The following is a 19,975-nucleotide window of genomic DNA, read 5'->3' on the forward strand; positions in this document are numbered from 1 at the left end:
TTGTATGAAGAAAATTGCCATTGGATTGTGAGGGGTTTTTTTTCTTTCTTTTTTTTTCCTTCACATTTTTTCTCCATCAAGGAGCACTGTCTTGTGTATAGCTTGCTGTGGGTAGTGTGTGTCTCACTTGTACCCTGTAGAGGGTTTTGAGTGCAGAGAGTCGGTAGTTAATCCAAACTGTACTATTAAGAACTATGTACTTTTTCATATTACTTACTACATTTGTTTATTGGTTGAAGTGTTGTCTAATGTAATAGCTAGAATGTATATGTAACACACACCAAATTGAAGCATGCAAGATGAAAGAAAATAACTTAATTGAAAAATTGTTTCTAAAGAGAAATTTTTTTAAAATTGTAAGACTGGAGTTTTTCCTCCAACATAAACGATATTCTGCTCTAAAAGTGTCTTAGGAACATATTTTGTCATTGTGATGTGATCTTCTGGATTACCAGCTTTATTGGCTGTCTGACAATCACGCCCAGTTATAATTGTACATGTAAATCTTTCTTTTTTTGATAAATTTGTTTTTATGTTTTGTTGTTGTCCTTTTTTGGCCATCTTTCATTGAGAATTTGAGAACTCATTTTACAGTCTTACTGTACAAAGAATGAGAATAAACATCTGAACTGTAATATGGCCTGAATTTACTTCATATACCATAAAGAAAAAGTAAAGAATATGGTGTGATTAAATCGCATGGTTTTAAAAAGGAAATTTCTGACAATTTGAACAAAATAACTCCTTGTTTTTGAAGAAATAACAGAAGTAAGCCATTTTTGTTTTGTTGCTTGATGGAGTGAGACCTTTTGAATAAGTGAGATAGATATTTTGGTTAAATTTTTTTAAGTGCACTCTGTAAAGACCTTTTGTTGGGGTGGGAGAGGGGGTAGAAGGGATGGCTCAAAACAGAGCCACAGCCTTTTAGGAGTCTTTTTAGTATACTCTCTTACGCTGATGATATCATCGTCAAAAAACGTTTATGCGAGAGGCCTTCAAGAGCTAATTATTCTCAAAAGTCCTCTCGGATCCAAATATTGACCTTTACCAACTTCAGCTTTTTTATCCAATCTTGTCATGTCATTCACTTGTTTATCTTTTTGTTTCTTCACTTTTCTTTAGTGCTATGAAAATCCTGCTGACCTGTTTGCCGAGACCATGGATCGTGGATGAGAAGAAGGATGATGGGTACACGGCGCTTCATCTGGCTGCCTTAAACAACCATGTAGAGGTGGCTGAGCTATTAGTGAACCAGGTGGGTCCCAAATACCACTCATTACATCACCATCTTGTATGGTTTATACTTTTACGCAAATATGGAGGGGGAAATTTGACGTCAACAATTTTGTGTAGGTTGGATCCGTGGTTCAACTGTGACAAAATATTGATATGGTAATGTCTAGGTTTTGACGTCATTATTCACTCGGCGGTTGCGTTGGCGTACATTGTAATATCTACCAGCCTGTCGGCTCTACCCTCTAGGAACCTCAGTGTTTTTATATTTACTCATCTGCTATGAATAATGTACAGGTTTGAGGCAGTTGCTGCATTCTAGCACCTTGTTGTGCTGTATTCTGATTTGGCTTATTTGAATCAAGTATTCATACCTCGATGCTACTGCAGCGTTGTCTCTGCTGGATGTACGTTCCTAATTGCAGGAAATTCATGGACAAAAAAATGAAACATTTTGAAGAACTCTGAGTGCCATTAAGACAGCGACATAAAGCGAACTTGACAAGAGATTGTCATTTAAAAAGGGTCTTGATTAGTAACAGTTCATAAATGTTTTGGAAGAATGGGTTCCGATCAAGATCAGGGTAGAAGTGTATTCCAATTGAGATTGCGCTGCACGTACATGTTTCTATTGTTTGACCTCGACGATGGCAGTCAGTTGGTGAATTACAGAGTGTCCAAATGATGAACCATTTTAATATCCTTATTTGGAGAACACTACTAAGATAATATGCAGTCAGGAAGCACATTGATTCTTAGGATTAACACTATATTGCAGTCAAGTAAATTATTAGCTGGATTGGGGTCTCTTTTTGGTGTGTGTTTAGACCCCTTGCATAACTCACAACGCATCCACATGCACTCGCTCATCCTCTTTGCCTTTTTCGGAGTCAATTTGTGAGTCAATATGTGCACAAAGGAATTGACTCCCCAAAAGACAGAAATGGTTGATGTGTATTGTTCGGTGGTGTGCTCCACATTGTGCAGGAGGTCTCTCAGATATGTAATGTTTGCTTGATTAGAAAAAAAGAAGATTTCTACTACCTTTTTTTTATGCAGGTGATTTTATATTGAGTCACAGTTCTAAGAAAAGGGGCGGTGTACAATGTATATATGAGTCAAAACCCCATGTTCTTCTAAGAATCCAATATAAATCAAAGCAGAATGGTTGACGTTGTCACAAATTGCTGATCAACTTAATCTAATAATTTCTCATGTCCTTTTAAGTTGGAAGTCACTTTACTGGGATGGTAGAAGCTGTAATGAAATTATCAAATACATGGAAATTATGTGTCCTGCAGCCGATTTCACGAAACGCTAGGATCAATCCTATCTCAAGTTAGAACGAGTAACCTGTCCTAACTTAGGATGAGTTCAATGCGTCCTACGTATTTTGATACGGAACTGAACCCGTCCTAAGTCCTAAGATTAATCCTAAGTTAGGAAGAGTTTGGTGAAAACGACGGCTGGATTTTTATGCTGTATTCCAAGCCTTGAACTTTGAAGGTAGTGGTGGCACAGTTTTCCTTCAGTAGAGCTGGGCCTAAACTGGGTTCCCTGTATTCCAAGCCTTGAACTTTGTAGGTAGTGGTGGCACAGTTTTCCTTCAGTAGAGCTGGGCCTAAACTGGGTTCCCTGTATTCCAAGCCTTGAACTTTGAAGGTAGTGGTGGCACAGTTTTCCTTCAGTAGAGCTGGGCCTAAACTGGGTTCCCTGTATTCCAAGCCTTGAACTTTGAAGGTAATGGTGGCACAGTTTTCCTTCAGTAGAGCTGGGCCTAAACTGGGTTCCCTGTATTGCAAGCCTTGAACTTTGAAGGTAATGGTGGCACAGTTTTCCTTCAGTAGAGCTGGCCTAAACTGGGTTCCCTGTATTCCAAGCCTTGAACTTTGAAGGTAATGGTGGCACAGTTTTCCTTCAGTAGTACTGGGCCTAAACTGGGTTCCCTGTATTGCAAGCCTTGAACTTTGAAGGTAGTGGTGGCACAGTTTTCCTTCAGTAGAGCTGGGCCTAAACTGGGTTCCCTGTATTCCAAGCCTTGAACTTTGAAGGTAGTGGTGGCACAGTTTTCCTTCAGTAGAGCTGGGCCTAAACTGGGTTCCCTGTATTCCATGCCTCGAACTTTGTAGGTAGTGGTGGCACAGTTTTCCTTCAGTAGAGCTGGGCCTAAACTGGGTTCCCTGTATTGCATGCCTCGAACTTTGAAGGTAGTGGTGGCACAGTTTTCCTTCAGTAGAGCTGGGCCTAAACTGGGTTCCCTGTATTCCAAGCCTTGAACTTTGAAGGTAGTGGTGGCACAGTTTTCCTTCAGTAGAGCTGGGCCTAAACTCGGTCCTCTGTATTCATCTTTCTAGCTTTAAGACAGTCTTTAATATTACAGTTTGTGTTTCTATGTTCGCACACAGTTAACAACATTTTTTGTTTCACCAACCTTCCTAACTTGCTCCTCTTTTTTGATTGTTTTCTTTTTTTGTTTCCCTCCCTTTGTTAGGCGGTCTGTATTTTGTATTGCGCCTTATAATTGCTTGGTATTATTATTCTTAGTATTATTGTATGTGACTGGTTTCCTGCTTAACTATTGCAGAAAGCAAATTTGTAAGGCAATGTTAACTGCTTAGCAGCTGTGTGAACTTTGAACTTGATCTTCACACCTTGAATAACATACTGCCTTCGGCAAAAGTAACACACAACAAATTCAGCTATCATTGTATCATTATAAAGGCATGGTAAGATGATCCTAAGTATAGTCTGACTGTCTGATGTAACTACAAGACAGCCCGGAGGGGATTGCAAGGGAACCCTGAGAAGAAAGAAAAAAAAAACACATAAATGTATTAAGGCAAAGTCAAACTCCTGACGATGACACCACATCGTCCTAACACCTTTACATGCAGACCATTCTAGCTCAGCCTGAATACAAATGACTACTGATGGTCCGATACTGATGCATACATGAATATCCAGTTTAAGAACTCTGATGGTCAAATACCTCAAAATGCATCAATGTATCGCATGGTTCAAATGTAACAACCAAGTTTCATTGAACCTCTAGTAGAATTTTGGAAGCATGTTTATTGTCGGGGTCTTATTGTGAAGAATTGTTCATGTTGTGTATACAGCTCAAATTATCAATCAGAAATGTACTTTGACATCCAAGACGTTGATTTGCAGCGTGTGTGTGTTGATTTATGTGAATAAAGCATCCAATTTTCATTCTGCGATTTGAAGCTATGATTGGTTTGTATTCCAAGACAGTTGGTCAATCAGAAACCAGGACACGGTTTTTGCAGAAAGATAATTAATTTTGTAGTGGAATGGTCTAGTGTGATGTGTTCATGTTCTGTCATAGAATGAGGGCTGGAATTCTGGTGTGCATGGCTATTTGAGGTACTGTTGTCGTTGGGTAAGACACTGCCAGGTAAAACAACGATCTTGAAGGAGCAGAGGTATTTTATTTTAGGGTTTCTGGTTGCATACTAAAAACTTGTCTTCTGGGCCCAATTTCATAAAGCCTGTAAGCATAAAAAAAACTTGGTAAGCAACACAGACAAATCTTGCCACAGAAGCTCGTTACCTGCTAAAACTCCATAAAGTTTAAATTGTTGCAACTGGTGCACCACTAAGGTTTTGCTTAGCAAAGTATTTACTAAGCAGTATTTTCTGCTTAACAGCTTTATGAGTTCTCCTCACACCTCTAAGCACAGTGTTTTGATCAGGATTTGTGGTTCTTATTACCAGAAAGTGATTGTTGTAGTGCATTGTACTGATATACTGATTGCTTTATTATTACAGGGTCATGCTAACCTGGACATTCAGAATGTGAACCAACAGACAGCTTTGCATCTAGCTGTAGAGAGACAACATACTCAGATTGTCAGGGTGAGTTGCAGACTCTTACCTACTAGGAGGTAGTCTACCTCCATGCCTATAGACCTTTATTATGGTGCAGCCATCTTGAATTTCTCCCACTGATATCGGTGTTACCAAACCGAGGCTGGAAGAACGAAATAGTCTGGCTCCTATTTGCAAAATGATAATTAGCATTCATTTTTGTTGCTTGATATGAGGAACATGACCAAGATGAAGGCAGAATGATAAAGGTCTATAGCTAATCAGAATGAACCCCTTTCCATCACCCTTACCTCCAGCTTAACCTTCCAAAACAAACCCTTGGTGTTCTTGTTGGAGTGAATGGTACAATCATACCTCTAGCTGTAAATGCTTAACCTCTTCCCCATGTACAACACTCAGTCTCCGTAGGAATATTAAAATATTGTCAAACTCTAGAGGGCTCACTTCCTTCGTATGCTGGGAAACTTAGTTGTAAATACGGTCAGCCAACAGTGTTATGACCTCTGACAGACAACAATTCGAACAGATGTGTTAGCAAATCTGAGACAAAAACAAAACACCAAATGTAGTAGATTTAGCCCCGCCCACCAAAGCAACTTTGTGTCAGTGGTGCCTATACATGTACATATGTAGTCAGTGCAGACAACTTGTGCAGCTTTTTCTGTAAAACGCTGGTGCACAACGCCTCATTAAAAAATAATGTACAATGCAGCAATCCACAATCCACCTGTCAGTCATTGTCAGACGTTTGGGCATGCTGTCTTGGTTGTCATCCCAACAATGTATTAAGGGGGAGGGTGGAGCTTGATCAGTTCATCTCACAAACAAAAAGGCGTTATTATTGTCACTGACTGGTGACTTGAGCAGAGTGGTGAAGAGAAAGTGGTTATTTAACACAAATTTTGACCAACCTGCAAACCTTAGGCACTACACAGATGCACATTGAATCCAACTGCAATTTTAGTGAACAGTACAGTGCCCCACCACAAGTTTAAAAGGCAACTCTCAACCAAATTGTGCCTCAAAGAGGCATGTATGGGTAAAGATTAATATTTTTATGCAAGGACTCAAATAGTCTTTCTCAGTCCTAAACCCAACTATCGTTTTTGTCTGTTCTTTTGGTAATAGCCTCACCGGGGCGAATCCCAGGGTAGTCGAAAAGTTGAGTCCTGAGTGTTTAGACCTTATGCACATGATGTCATTTGAGGTCAAAAGAAGGTTGATCATTGGCCAATCCTGTGCGCTGCCTGTACAAATCTGTGCAGATTGTTACGTCATTGTTTAATTTAACTCTAAGATGGCGGCTTGATGACGTCAACGCATAAGGTCTACATAAAAAAACAAAGAATTTTATTTTTCTATCATATACGGAAAATGAAGCTTCTTCAGGATTGCAATGAGCTTGAAGGAAATGAATGAATGTTCATTTCAAATAGCTAGGCTTTAGTTCAAATGTGTAGGACCATGAGGACAGGGGCTAGGCTTTTAGAAATACCAAACTTACTAACTCCATTCCTTTGTTTGTTCTGCTGCAGTTGTTAGTGAGGGCTGGTGCTAAATTAGACATCCCTGACAAGGATGGCGACACACCACTACATGAGGCTCTTAGGCATCACACCTTGTCACAGCTGCGTCAACTGCAGGACATGCAAGATGTTGGCAAGGTGAGCACAAGGATTGTTAAAAAGAACCAAGTGAGTGTTGATTAGTTAGTATTGAGTCATTGTTCATAAGTGAGTATTGAGTCATTTATGACAAATGAGTATTGAGTCATTGTTGATAACTGAATATTGAATCATTGTAGGTGAGTGAGTATTAAGTCAGTAACAACTACACTGGCTCCCTATCTCTCAACGAATCGTCTTTAAAGTCACCTGGAAATAGAATTGTTTTTCTTTCAAACATAAGAGTATATGCTTACCAACAATAAAACAATTTTTTTAGTAATTGTTTGTCACGATTTATATGTTTAAAAAATATATAAAGTTGTTTGGGGGCTGACTCCGCCTACCCCTTTTGTGACGTCAATCGAGGCAGACTTTGCCTGCAGTGCGTATAGTAAACACACGTGCAAAGTACATGTATGTCCAAGTCGTGAGTTGGTACATTTCAAAAAGTGTTTTTCTGCATTCAGCAGCAATACACCTGGTCGGCATTGCCGGAAAAAAAAAAAAAAATTGCAATTGTGTTTACTCTACGCATTACAGGCAAAGTCTGCCTCGATTGACGTCACGAACAGCGCCCTCTCGGGTCGGGGTCTACTCTTAAATTTGTAAATAACATAAGAACTGATTTTTTAAAACCTTAGTTAACTGTTTATTCACATTCCACTCATCAAAATAGTGACAAAAGCTTTATTTCGAAAAAATACCACTTCCAGGTGACTTGAAGCTGATGCTCACTGTCCACAAAGCTCTTAATGGCAATGCTCCCCACTAAATTTTTGAACTGCTTCCAGTTTACACTTAATCAAGGAATCTTCGATCAAGTTCCATGCTTCTCCTCATTGAACCCAAGTCTCGACACTCATGGGGTGACAGGTCTTTTTCGGCAGCTGCGCCATGCATCTGGAACTCTCTACCACTTACTCTTAGATCTTGTCTTTGTACCACAAAATTCAAATCTCTTCTCAAAACTTATCTTATGTCACAGGTTTTCAAGGACTAATTTTGTTGTGTCTGTTGTGCAAGATGCCTTTATGATATTGACCATCATTTTGAAAACCAATTTATTGCTCATGACCATCTTCTAGAATGAATGGGACTTAGAGCCTCCTGCCTGGAAATATACAATACCGGTAGTTACCTGACCTAAGGGACATTCAAAACACAAACCGTACAAATTCAACTTCGTTCTCTTGTTCTTTGTAATTTTCAGTTTTTTTAAACGCATCAAGATTTTTCCCAGTTATGTTTTGCGCTATATAACATTGATCTATTATTATTGTTATTATTACAGTTGATTACTTTCTCTCTCTCATTGAAACCACCAGCTGCTGATGGGTCTAGGTAACCAATCAGGAGATAAGAAGAGTAGCGCCTCAATAGCGTGCTTCCTAGCTGCAAATGGAGCTGACCTTAATGCTAAGAATAAGAAGGGTCAATCACCGATGGACCTATGCCCCGATCCCAACCTCTGCAGAGTTTTAGCTAAATGTCACTCAGACAACAACTGGTAAGTTTTAGGTTGAAGATAATAATTATTGACCCAATTCACCTGACGTCATCATCAGAATAATCTTAGATGTGCCATACTGGTGGGCAATGTCACTGTGCGTTATTCAGTGTTGTGCACATTTTAGGCGACGCGGCGTTTACATGTAAACCTATTGCCCACCAAAATGGTAAGCATGGCACAGTCGCCGCGTGTGACGCGCTTGCAATGGGTCAATAGGCTATTTATGCACAGCATTTTGTTAATAACACAAACCAGCTTTGCATATTGATCAGGTACCTGTGTTACACACTGGTAGTAAAATAGAGGGGTTTTGGTTTTTTGGGGTTTTTTTTTCTTCTCAAATTTAAGCTGAGAGCAGCTGTGTGTTGTGTAACGCATGTAAAACAACTAAGAGGGTTCACCCGGTGTTCCTGGTTTGATTGGCTGCATAGTGCACCACAGCACCTTGTAAACCATTACAGGATGCTTAAAAGGAATATACCTCATACTTTATACATAGCTCTATAAACCTTACAGGACATTATACTGAGTGCTTTGACACGCCCCATAGGGTCGTGATAAAGAACTCTAAGAACCTAGTATTATTATTATCAAGTGCATGATTTGGCATCAATCCCAAACTCTGATGATTATGCCATCGGCATTTCAGCATGATGGGCAAGGACATCTCATCAAAGAAGCGCTGTTCATGTGTTACATCAGATTTGAATTTAACCCTCTGTGAATATTTATTGAAAGTTTGTTCAAGAATATACTTCTCGAAAACTCAATGTGAAATGGTTAAACAAAATCGCTAGCCTGATGGTGATAATTTTCAAAGCACCAATTACATCAAGCTCTTGACTACATGTATTAAGGCTCTTGTTGAAATTTGGTATCACTTTCTGAGTTGTTCAAAGCATAAACCATTTTTGATAATGCTCAACGCTAAACATAAACAGTCCATTAAAAACCTGTAGGTTGTTCACTTGTCATTTCAATTTGACTCTAGTGAGTTTTTCCCCAGAAACGAACCTTGTGCGCGGCAAGTAGCTAAACGAGTTGATTGCTTGATAATTGCATTCATGATCTGATTGTATTAACCATGCATCATTTCATTATAGGTTGAATGTATCAATTAGGCACTCAAAACCCAAACCTTGTACACATTAGATTTAGTATATTTCATTGTATGATAAAGCTCTCGCTTATTTTAACTCATAGAGCAAAATTGATGAAGGGGTATGTTAATGTAGAAGGTGTTTGAAATAAAACTGTAGACGACATCGTGCTGGCTTAGTAATCAATCTGATTAATCACTTGATGTTGGTAAATTGAATCAAAAACATCTTCTTACATGTATATCTTCAGTGTTTTTGTTTTTTTACAAGCTTTGACATAATTGCTACATTGTACACATTGTTGCTACAGTAAACATGTTTCATAACCATCAGGGCTCAATCTTATTAAGTTGGTAAGCAGAGGATTATACATAATAGTAACACTGACTTCTTATATAGCACTTTCTCACACCCTTAGGGGCATATCAAAGAGCTCAATATTTATTCCTGCAAGGTTTGTGAATCTACGTATTAGACCTATTCCTTTATAGCATCATGTAATATGGTATATTACAAGGTGCTGTAGCATAATGCTGCCGATCAGACAAGCAACTTGAAACAACTGGAACGGATACGCATACGCAAATGTTTAGCTATCCGTAACCTTTAGCAGCCTTTCTGTTGTTTTGCATTTTCAGCGTTTTGGTGGTGCTGTTTGCTGTTCAAGCACACAGCTCTTGCTGGCGCTGTTCATAATGGCATCCTTCATATAGAAGAGATTATCTTCATAGTTTTAGAAGAAAATGACGAAGAAACAGTGCATTGTTCACTCAAATCCGGTACTGGTACTCAACAGAATGACACATACATGTACATGTTCATTTATTTTGATACTATTTATACATATTTGAAAACAAAAACAGGAGAATTACTAGAAGTTTGAGTTTCCTGCGTGTTTTTCATGTAGCAAGCAGGATATCAGTGTTGTCTGCATCTATAGCGGATAGCGAGTAGCGTATGACGTCAAAATGATGATGTATCCGTCGCACCAACCGTATCCCTAATGAAATAATTGTTCCAGACTTAAAGGCAGTGGACACTTTTGGTAATTACTCAAAATAATTATTAGCATAAATCCTTTCTTCTTGGTGACGAGTAATGGGGAGAGGTTGGTAGTATAAAACATTGTGAGAAACAGCTCTCTCTGATGTGCCATAGTTTTCAAGAAAGAAGTAATTTTCCACGTATTTGATTTCAATACCTCAGATTTAGAAATTGAGGTCTTGAAATCAACCATTTAAACGCACACAACTTCGTGTGACATAGGTGTTTTTTTATTTCATTATTATCTTGCAAATTCGATGACCGATTGAGCTCAAATGTTCACAGGTTTGTTGTTTTATGCATATGTTGAGATACACCAACTGTGAAGGCTAGTTTTTGACAATTACCAATAGTGTCCACTGCCTTTAATTAAAGTTGAACAAGCAAACAGCATTTCTGAAAATCTCATTGTTCTTCTCCATAGTCAAATGAACTCTAACCTCCGAATCATACCAACCATGGAGCAAGAATCTCTAGAGGAATGCATGGTTTGTTCCGATATGAAGAGAGATACTTTATTTGGACCCTGTGGTCACATTGCTACCTGTTCTCTCTGCTCACCAAGGGTTAAGAAGTGTCTGATATGTAAAGAACAGGTGCAGTCCAGGACTAAGGTAAGTTCAGCAAAACCAACAGAAATGCCTCAAACAGGATGCGTCTTCCTGTGGTATTTTTGTGCTTCTGATTTTCACTCTGGAGGCCTGGAGTCCTACAATGTAGATCTGGCTTTAGAAATGTGTAGTGTGCAAGTAAATTCTCATTGCAAAAAACAATATCTGTCACATGAAAAGTGTAATTTCGGAAACGATGATATTTCTGTATCCATAAATGTAAGCATTGATTTGTTTTTATTTATGAAATTGGGCCCAGATCTTCATTGTTTGAGTATACACCTATAAACAACAATGGAGTGTCTCCTGACAATGACTTAGAGCAAACTAGTCGAAATGTTGAGACCAATTAAGAACTCACTCTGTAATAGTGAAGTAAATAACGAAAAGTCCCCTCAATCCACTAAAGCTAAAGGAGTAGTCCCGACCGCTTATCCTACCTTTCACTAAGGTTAGTTAAAAAGTAGGACATTTCGTTTCAAAACTGAGAAGTCTCCCCGATTCCGAAAAATCTACTCCACGGTTGTAGAATATTAAGCAAGACAATTTCTCAAGAGAACAAAATCTACCCAGCAAGTAGATACACACATGGTGTTTTGCAAACCTTAAATACACCATTGGAATGAGAAGCAACATTTGTAAGACTCAAACAATTACAGGTATTCATCTATAAAGCAAGGACTAGTCCTGCATTTTCTTTAAGGTTTAAGCTTTAAGTCTGTCTTACATTTAAATTGTATCAATGATTTGTTGAGTAGTGAAATCGTGGACCTTCCAAACATGATGATGAATAACCACCTCTGGCGTGACGTTGTGCATGGAATCTCGGTTGCGACCGCTAATTGATGATAAGAGTAGTGAAATTTGTTCTGGGAGAATTTCTTTGTGACTTTATATCAATCGTGTTTTTGTTGGTTTTCTTTTAGATTGAGGAATGTGTAGTCTGTTCAGATAAGAAGGCTTCTGCATTATTTCAGCCTTGTGGTCACATGTGTGCCTGTGATGGTAAGTAACTCTCACCTCAACAAGTCAACCAGAATCTAACAGAAGACTCTGTTTTAGTTAAAGGCACTGGACACTATTGGTAATTACTCAAAATAATTGTTAACATACTTGGTAACAAGCAATGGAGAGTTGCTGATAGTATAAAACAGTGTGAGAAACGGCTCCCTCTAAAGTAACATAGTTTTTGGGAAAGAAGTAATTTACAACTAAAATATTTGAATTTGATTTCAAGACCCCAGATTTAGATTTTGAGGTCCCAAAATCAAGCATCTGAAAGCACACAACTTCATGTGAAAAGGGTGTTTTTCCTTCTATTATAATCTCGCATCTTTGACAATTACCAAAGGTGTCCAGCCATCGGTTTAACCAAACTCTTCCTGACTTAGGATTAATCTTAGGACTTAGGACGAGTTCAGTTCCGTATCCGAAGACGTTAGGAGGCATTGACCTATCCTAAGTTAGGACGAGTTACTCGTCCTAACTCGAGATATGATTAATCCTAGCATTTCGTGAAATCGGCTGCAGTGCCTTTAAGTTGGATTGAATACTTTGCTAACATTGTATTTATATTGATTGAGGAATTGGAAAAAAATGTTGTACTGAACTGAAAAAAAACTGAACATCTCATAGATATTGACTTAGCACTGTAACCACCCTGAATTCCAACAACAGTCTTGGTGTTGCTGGTTTTTAGCAAACACACTGGTTGGTTTTAAGGTTTGTTACTTAAAGTCTCACATTCAAAACGAATGCTATAAATTTCTATCTTCATGTTGTTGTTGTTGTTGACAGGTTGTGCCAGCCTAATGAAGAAGTGTGTACAGTGTAGATGCCAGATTGATAAATTGATCCCCTTTGTTGTTTGCTGCGGAGGAAAAGGTGAGGGATAACCATTCAACCTTTCTATTTTCACTTCTTTTATAGCACTATGTCGTGAATAACGATATAAAACTGACAAGTTGGAGATTGAGTGTTTGTAGCAATGCTCAGCAATGAGTTTTGCCAATGTTAAAACACTACATCTGCTAGCAAGAAACTATAAATAAATAGTAAACTTGCGGGTACAACCAATTGTAAATCTCTTTTGTGTGAGTGTTGGCTCCGAAAAGAGCCGGTTCGATGTCAACGTTTCGAACAGTATACTCTACTCGTCTTCAGGAGAAGTGACACGAGCAGAGTATACATGTACTGTTGGAAACGTCGAGACCAAACCGGCTCTTCTCAGAGCCAACACTCACACAAAACAGATTTACACATGGTTGTACCCGCAAGTTTACTATTCATTTATAGTTTCTTCTTATTTCTCCACACCATGCAAAGCTTCAAACAATACCTACTTACATCTACTACTACTATTTTGTGCACATATTGTGATTCAATATGGCTCTCCCAAATTGTTACCAGAAAATGTCATCAATTAAGGTTGCCTCAGTATGTGAAGGTATCTTGGCCCTATTGTTGTCAAACTGCTTTGACATTTTATTTTATCTACTCTGTGGTAGAATATAACGCAAGACAAGTTCTCAAAAGAACATAATTTACCTACATGTACATGTAGCAATAAGATACACACATTGTGTTACCGCAAACCAAATATATACATTTTATTTTGTTATAATTGTTTTTCCATGAGATTTGTGGTCACCCTTTTATATATTTTTTATTTTCAGCTCCTACTGTGGCCTCTAACAACACAGCCAAACCACAGAAAATGAATAATGCTAACAGTGAAGTTAATAAACTTGAGCAGCAACTGCAAGATATCAAAGAGCAGGTGAGTGTACATGTAACTCATCTCATTTACTTACTCATCGCTATCTCAATAAGTTACTCATCGTTATCCAGAGGTCATGGGATTGTATCTGATACAGGTTATTTAATTTATGTATCCTACATTTCTAAAATGGCCTATGTCATGGGTGTGTACCCTATGTAGGTTGTGACACCCAAACCTGCTGGCTGATTTATAGAATGAGCAGTGACTACTCCGATTGTTGTTTCCATCCTTGCAGGACTTTGAAAGCTTTGAGTACACAGTTCTTTGTAGACTTGTGGACAACTCGTTAAATGTCTGTCGCGGAGATAGCGTTCTGAGTCTATTTCGTATCTCCCCATGATTCCCGCGGTATTCTTGCGAGACTGCTGCTCCGAAAGACTACTGCTCTCACGACTAGGGTCCCATTTACGGGCTGTAGAAGTCGGCAACCAGCAGTTCCCGCGAGAGCAGTGATCTGGCGAGAGCATCGCCACAACTCGACTATCTCACCACGGCAGACCATTAACGACTTGTCTACAGGTCTAAGTTCTTTGTTAAACATCAGTCCAATTGTACTTTATCCATGCAGGAATGCCTTACTCATTATTTCCTGCTTGTACTTTATCCACGCAGGAATGCCTTACTCATTATTTCCTGCTTTTTCTTTCTGCAGACTATTTGTCCTGTGTGTTTGGATCGAATCAAGAACATGATCTTCCTGTGCGGCCATGGAACATGCCAGCTGTGTGGAGATAGAATGTCTGAATGCCCCATATGTAGAAAGTCTGTAGAGAAACGAATCTTACTTTACTAAAGGCAGTCCACAATACACCGCAGCGTTTCCCTGTTCCAGGGATAAAGAGAAATGAATCTTACTTTACTAAAGGCAGTCCACACTGTTCATCCCTGTGCGAGAGATATCCAGCCTATTGGAGGTTGCACAGTAGCAAACAGATGCAGATGCACAAAGGGTGACCTGTTTTTTTTTGTGGCAGGCAAACTTCTGTGTATTGCATTGGAGTTTGCACATTTGTTTTACACCGATTTCCACAAAATATTGGGTGATAATAGTAAGTTGCGCTTTTATACAAATGCCCTGTAACTACTGTCATTGTTATATTAAAATATTGTAAAATAATATCTGAATATGATTTGAGATTTGCCCTTATTTCATACTGAAAATGTGATAATGTACACTGGCATTTGATTCTCATGCAAGATGTTAAGATGTTATATTTTCTTCCATACACTTTGTGCCTGTCAGTATTTGATCCATATGACTCTTTTGTAATTCTGTGATGTCACGGTTCCCATCAGTTACATCTGACAGTAACATTCTCAGCTTATGATAAACTGAATGAAGTTTCCTCTTACTACTGTACTATGTGCAAGCGCAAAATATCTGCACTAGCTGTGTTACGTTATCAAAGAATGCTTTGTACTATAGAGTTCACATGCACACAAGCAAACATCTGACAAGCAAAAACATTCTTACATGAATCCCAATGCGCTTTACACAATCAATAGAGTCAAAAGAAACATTAAGTCAAAGTTTAAACAGGAGGGGGGGTGATAAGGAGTTTAAATTGTTCCAGAGATGTACATCAAAGGGGATTCCAATTTATATTTATTGTATTTACAAGTCACTGAATGACAACAAGGGTTGTGTCATGCATGATGTGCAAGGATTTATTTGATTCAGTTTATCAAAATATTTGAGAGGGAATTGTTTATAATCAGCGATAGAATTTTGATTTTGTTTAGGTATAGGATTTATAATTTATAAATTATGTAATGTATTAAATAAATTGCAGAGTACATGTACTGACAGTTGTTTGAAAAGGTGCCCTGCATTTATGCTTGGTCTGCAAATTGTTTCATTACTTTCTATCATGCAGTTATCAAGTCACAAACTACTCGCTTTAGCAGCAACGGCTATTGTTGCAACTAATGCTGAAGGTGTTGGTAAGGCACTTGACACCTTAACAACCATTTCCATCTTAAAGACACTGGCACTATTGGTAATTGTCAAAGACCAGTCTTCTCATGATCACTTGGTGTATCTCATACATATGCATAAAATAACAAACCTGTAACAATTTGAACTCAATTGGTCGTCGAAGTTGCAAGATAGTAATGGAAGAAAAAACACCCTTTTCACATGAAGTTGTGTGCTTTCAGACAATTCCAATATTATTTGACTGAGAAGTTACTTCTTTCTCAAAAGCTATGTTAAGTTTTTTTTACTATCAACAGCTCTCCATTGCCCATACCAAGTAAGTTGTTATGCTTACAATTATTTTGAGTAATTAACAAGTGTCCAGTGTCTATAAGTGCAACCTATCCTTCAATTCATGTCAACAAGGAGTCTTGGTCCAAGTGATCAGTAGTGGATAGTGTACTATGCATAGTTGTAAATTTCTACAGCGCACCCTCCTACGGTACTTGCACTATCCACTATCAATCACTAACGTCTTGGTCCAAGACTAGTCAAGCTGGTGATCCAGCTACAGCCATAGCCTTCCCGCCAATTCGGACACGGCTCAAGTTTAGCTACTGTTAATTTTAAACCTTTATCATGTTATGGCCATCTTGGTTGGGTATCCAGAATACACAGTGACAATGATGGTTCTAATTCTCCTCTGTTTTTAAGGGGACCAGACTATGTATTATTCCAGCCTGAATTTGATTCCATTGAGTTGTATGAGAAATAAGCAAGATGGCTACATCATGATGTATACATATTTATGTATTCAACTCATATTTGAAATGTTCTATTAGTGTTTAATTATTTATTAGTATTGCAAAAGTATGTATTTGCTTTAAAATAGTTTGACAACTACGGCCCTTTTCAAAACAACGGCTTTGGCTTTGATTCGGCTTGAGGCTCCGTTCTCTCGTCTGAAGCCCTGAGCCGAATCCAAAGCCAAAGCCGTGGTTTCGAAAAGGGCCTACATGCAAGTATCAGGATGATGGACAAAATTATAGCCGGAAGAAAGCCCTGTGTTTATATCACTTATCTTCAAGCAAACTTGAATCCTCAATTCTGGTTGGTCGATCCATAGCAACAAGAAGTGCGATATAAAATTATATTGCACGGCCCATATCACACCCTGCTTAGTGGGCTGTTCAAACATCGCTTATTGCGCAATAAGCTTAGTATCTGCAAATTGTAGAGCTGTTCCAAAACAATGTATTTAGGTTTATCTGTGCGTCAAGTTTGCTTTAAGATAAATTTGTTATCGCACTCTTGCGTGTCGCATATTTAACTTGTCTTTTGGTCTCATTGGATATTAGATGCGGAAGCATATACTTCTCCTTATTGTGATAACTAGTAATGTTGTCATAGGAAACACACACTTATGAGTAATTAATAATGTTACTAAGAAGTGTGTTATTTTCTTATAAGCTTCTAAACCAATGTTCAATGTTTTCTGTACGTTACAACATTCGTTTAAAAGTATTCAGATCTATCATTCTTGCAAAATTTATGTCCATGCTCTTGATTGTACACCTTCATAATGATAGAGGATTCTTTATTCAAATCATGAGCAGGAAAAATGATCTTTTATAAACTAAGAGCAGTTTGATGAAAAGCAAAATTTTATGTTTTATGGATGTTCTAACAGGTAAACTAGCTGAATTTGTTCCTTGGACACCAGTCAAGATTGCATGGATTGGGGCTGTCAATAAATATTTAAACTTCATAATAAATTATGAAAGGAGAATTGTGATGTTTTTTATATGTAAAATTGTACATATGAAAGTTGTGAAAGCAAATCATAAAGTGTAAAAAGGGGGCTACAAACACAGAATGTATGCAGATTGTATTCGTTGATCACTTTTGCATCAAAAAGTTTCAAAGGATGTGACAAAACAGCTTGTTTTTTGTAATAGCCTTATAGACGTTGGACACTATTGGTAATTGTCAAAGACCAGTCTTCTCACTTGGTGTATCTCCTCATAAATGCACAAAATAACAAACCTGTGAAAACTTTAACTCAATTGGTTGTCAAAGTTGCGAGCTAACACCCTTGTCACACGTAGTGGTGTGCTTTCAGATGCTTGATTTTTCGAGACCTCAGAATCTAATTTTGAAGTCTCAAAATCAAATTCAAATATTTTAGTGGAAAATTACTTCTTTGTCAAAAACTACTTTACCTGAGAGGGAGCCGTTTCTCACAATGTTTTATACTATCAACAGCTCTCTATTAAAGCCATTATACCCTTTTGGTGCAGGAAAAAAAGAAGAAAAAAAAGTTCACAGATTTACAAATAACTTACAGGGTTTACAGAAGGTAGTGGTGAAAGACTTATCTTGAAATATTATTCCATGAAATGCTTTACTTTTTGAGAAAACAGTACACATGTCATGACACGGACGGAAACATGCGGATACAAGGGTGGGTGCTTCCATTATTTTCTCCCGACTCCGATGACCGACTGAGTCTAAATTTTCACAGGTTTGTTATTTTATGTAGACGTTGTGATACACGAAGTGTGGGCCTTGGACAATACGGATTTATTTTAAACACATGTCATGACACGGCGAAACGCGCGGAAACAAGAGTGGGTTTTTTCTCCCGACTCTGATGACCGAGTTGAGTCTAAATTTTCACAGGTTTGTTATTTTATATATAAGTTGTGATACACGAAGTGTGGGCCTTGGACATCACTGTTTACCGAAAGGGTCCAATGGCTTTAACAAGTAAGTTTTTATGCTAACAATTATTTTGAGTAATTACCAATAGTGTCCAGGGCCTTTAAACACACGAAACTTTGTTCTTGATGTTAAACCAACAATTTCCTATTGTCAACCTCTATTGTGGTGGCAGATGAGGGTAGATTGATCTCTTTTTTGGTATGAATCAAGGGTGTTTTTCCCTCAACTTGTAAATCCTCAATTTGAATTATGAAACTTGTACAAAAAAAACAAGCAAACTATTGTCAATACAAATTATGGAAAACGACTCCAAATCGTATGTCAACTCTCCACCAAATATTGCATGTATGATAGAATATTTTGAACATTTGTATAGGTACATAGAATTATAAATATGTATTTAGACACCTCTAATGTATTATGAACTCTGACCCTTCGTTTATGCCGCCATTTTTAATTCAGCAGATTTTGTTTTGTTTTTCAGTTTAGTAAAAAAAACTTTCACCATCGCTATAGCATTTTCATCATGTGTCCTAGAAAAATAAAAATAGCCAGGGTTTGGTTAAGTTTTAAAAACAAACATGTATTGAAAATTAATCAAACAGAATGTTGATAGTCTATTCGTCACTTTATAAGTTTTGGCTATTGCGGGGAACAACTGTGTGGAAGAACCCTCCACAAAAAATTATTATATTTATGAATCATCACCTTTTACATTAAGCACAAGAAGTACATAAGCACAACAAAATATTGCCTACCAGAATAAGGTTAACAGCCAAAACACAATATTTTGCTAAGCATAAAGTAGTTAAATAGATGCTTGTTACAAACCAACCTCCAAATTGTTCTTATCAAAAGCCGAACTGGGCTTTACCCAGTTGAGAGGTACTCAAATGACTCAAGGTACTCAAGTTGTTACCCAGGTTCAACAATAGTACTAGATTCTAGGGAGTGACAAATTCATCATGACCTTTGACCTAATCATGTCCCTGTAGCCATCCTACATGTTTGGTCCGTAACCTTTCCCACAAAATAATGTAAAGAAATGTTCTTAAAGTTGAATTCTACAGAAATAAGTCTAGGAACATGAGGAATTATGTTTATTAAACTAATAGAAGCCCGGCCCAATTATATCAAGCTGTTAAAGCCATTATACACTTTCAGTACAAAAAAAAAGAAACAAATTCACAGATTTACAAATATTTTTGAGAAAACATTAAAACAATATCAATTCCCGGTAGCGAGAATTACGGATTTATTTTAAACACATGTCATGACACGGCGAAACGCGCGGAAACAAGGGTGGGTTTTCCCGTTATTTTCTCCCGACTCTGATGACCGATTGAGCCTAAATTTTCACAGGTTTGCTATTTTATATATAAGTTGTGATACACGAAGTGTGGGACTTGGACAATACTGTTTACCGAAAGTGTATAATGGCTTTAAAGAGAAAGTTTAGCTCAACAAAAATAGTAGCACCAATATAGAAAAGGGTTAATCACAACAATGAGATGAGAGCTTAGTTTGTTTGATA

The 19,975-nt window shown here is 37.8% G+C and overlaps 1 protein-coding gene across 1 annotated transcript; it reads left to right on the forward strand.

The window, feature by feature from the left end:
• Window positions 1-1,126: 1,126 nt before the first annotated feature.
• Window positions 1,127-15,819, forward strand: LOC117304745 (E3 ubiquitin-protein ligase MIB1-like). The gene is made up of 9 exons (XM_033789347.1): window positions 1,127-1,255; window positions 5,026-5,112; window positions 6,621-6,779; window positions 8,078-8,259; window positions 10,831-11,020; window positions 11,944-12,022; window positions 12,815-12,901; window positions 13,693-13,796; window positions 14,452-15,819. Exons 1-9 carry the CDS (start codon window positions 1,127-1,129, stop codon window positions 14,590-14,592), a joined length of 1,158 nt encoding a protein of 385 aa, XP_033645238.1. The 3' UTR covers window positions 14,593-15,819.
• Window positions 15,820-19,975: the final 4,156 nt, after the last annotated feature.

Source organism: Asterias rubens, chromosome 21 (assembly GCF_902459465.1).
Source record: "Asterias rubens chromosome 21, eAstRub1.3, whole genome shotgun sequence".
NCBI classification, from domain to species: Eukaryota; Metazoa; Echinodermata; class Asteroidea; order Forcipulatida; family Asteriidae; genus Asterias; species Asterias rubens.

What these genes read in the sequence shown, in the direction of transcription:
- LOC117304745 (XM_033789347.1), top strand. Translation starts at nt 1,127, where the DNA reads ATGAAAATCCTGCTGACCTGTTTGCCGAGACCATGGATCGTGGATGAG. An exon ending in AGGTGCAGTCCAGGACTAAG is followed by an intron (nt 11,021 to 11,943) that starts GTAAGTTCAGCA and finishes GTTTTCTTTTAG; the next exon opens with ATTGAGGAATGTGTAGTCTG. An exon ending in TGCAAGATATCAAAGAGCAG is followed by an intron (nt 13,797 to 14,451) that starts GTGAGTGTACAT and finishes TTCTTTCTGCAG; the next exon opens with ACTATTTGTCCTGTGTGTTT.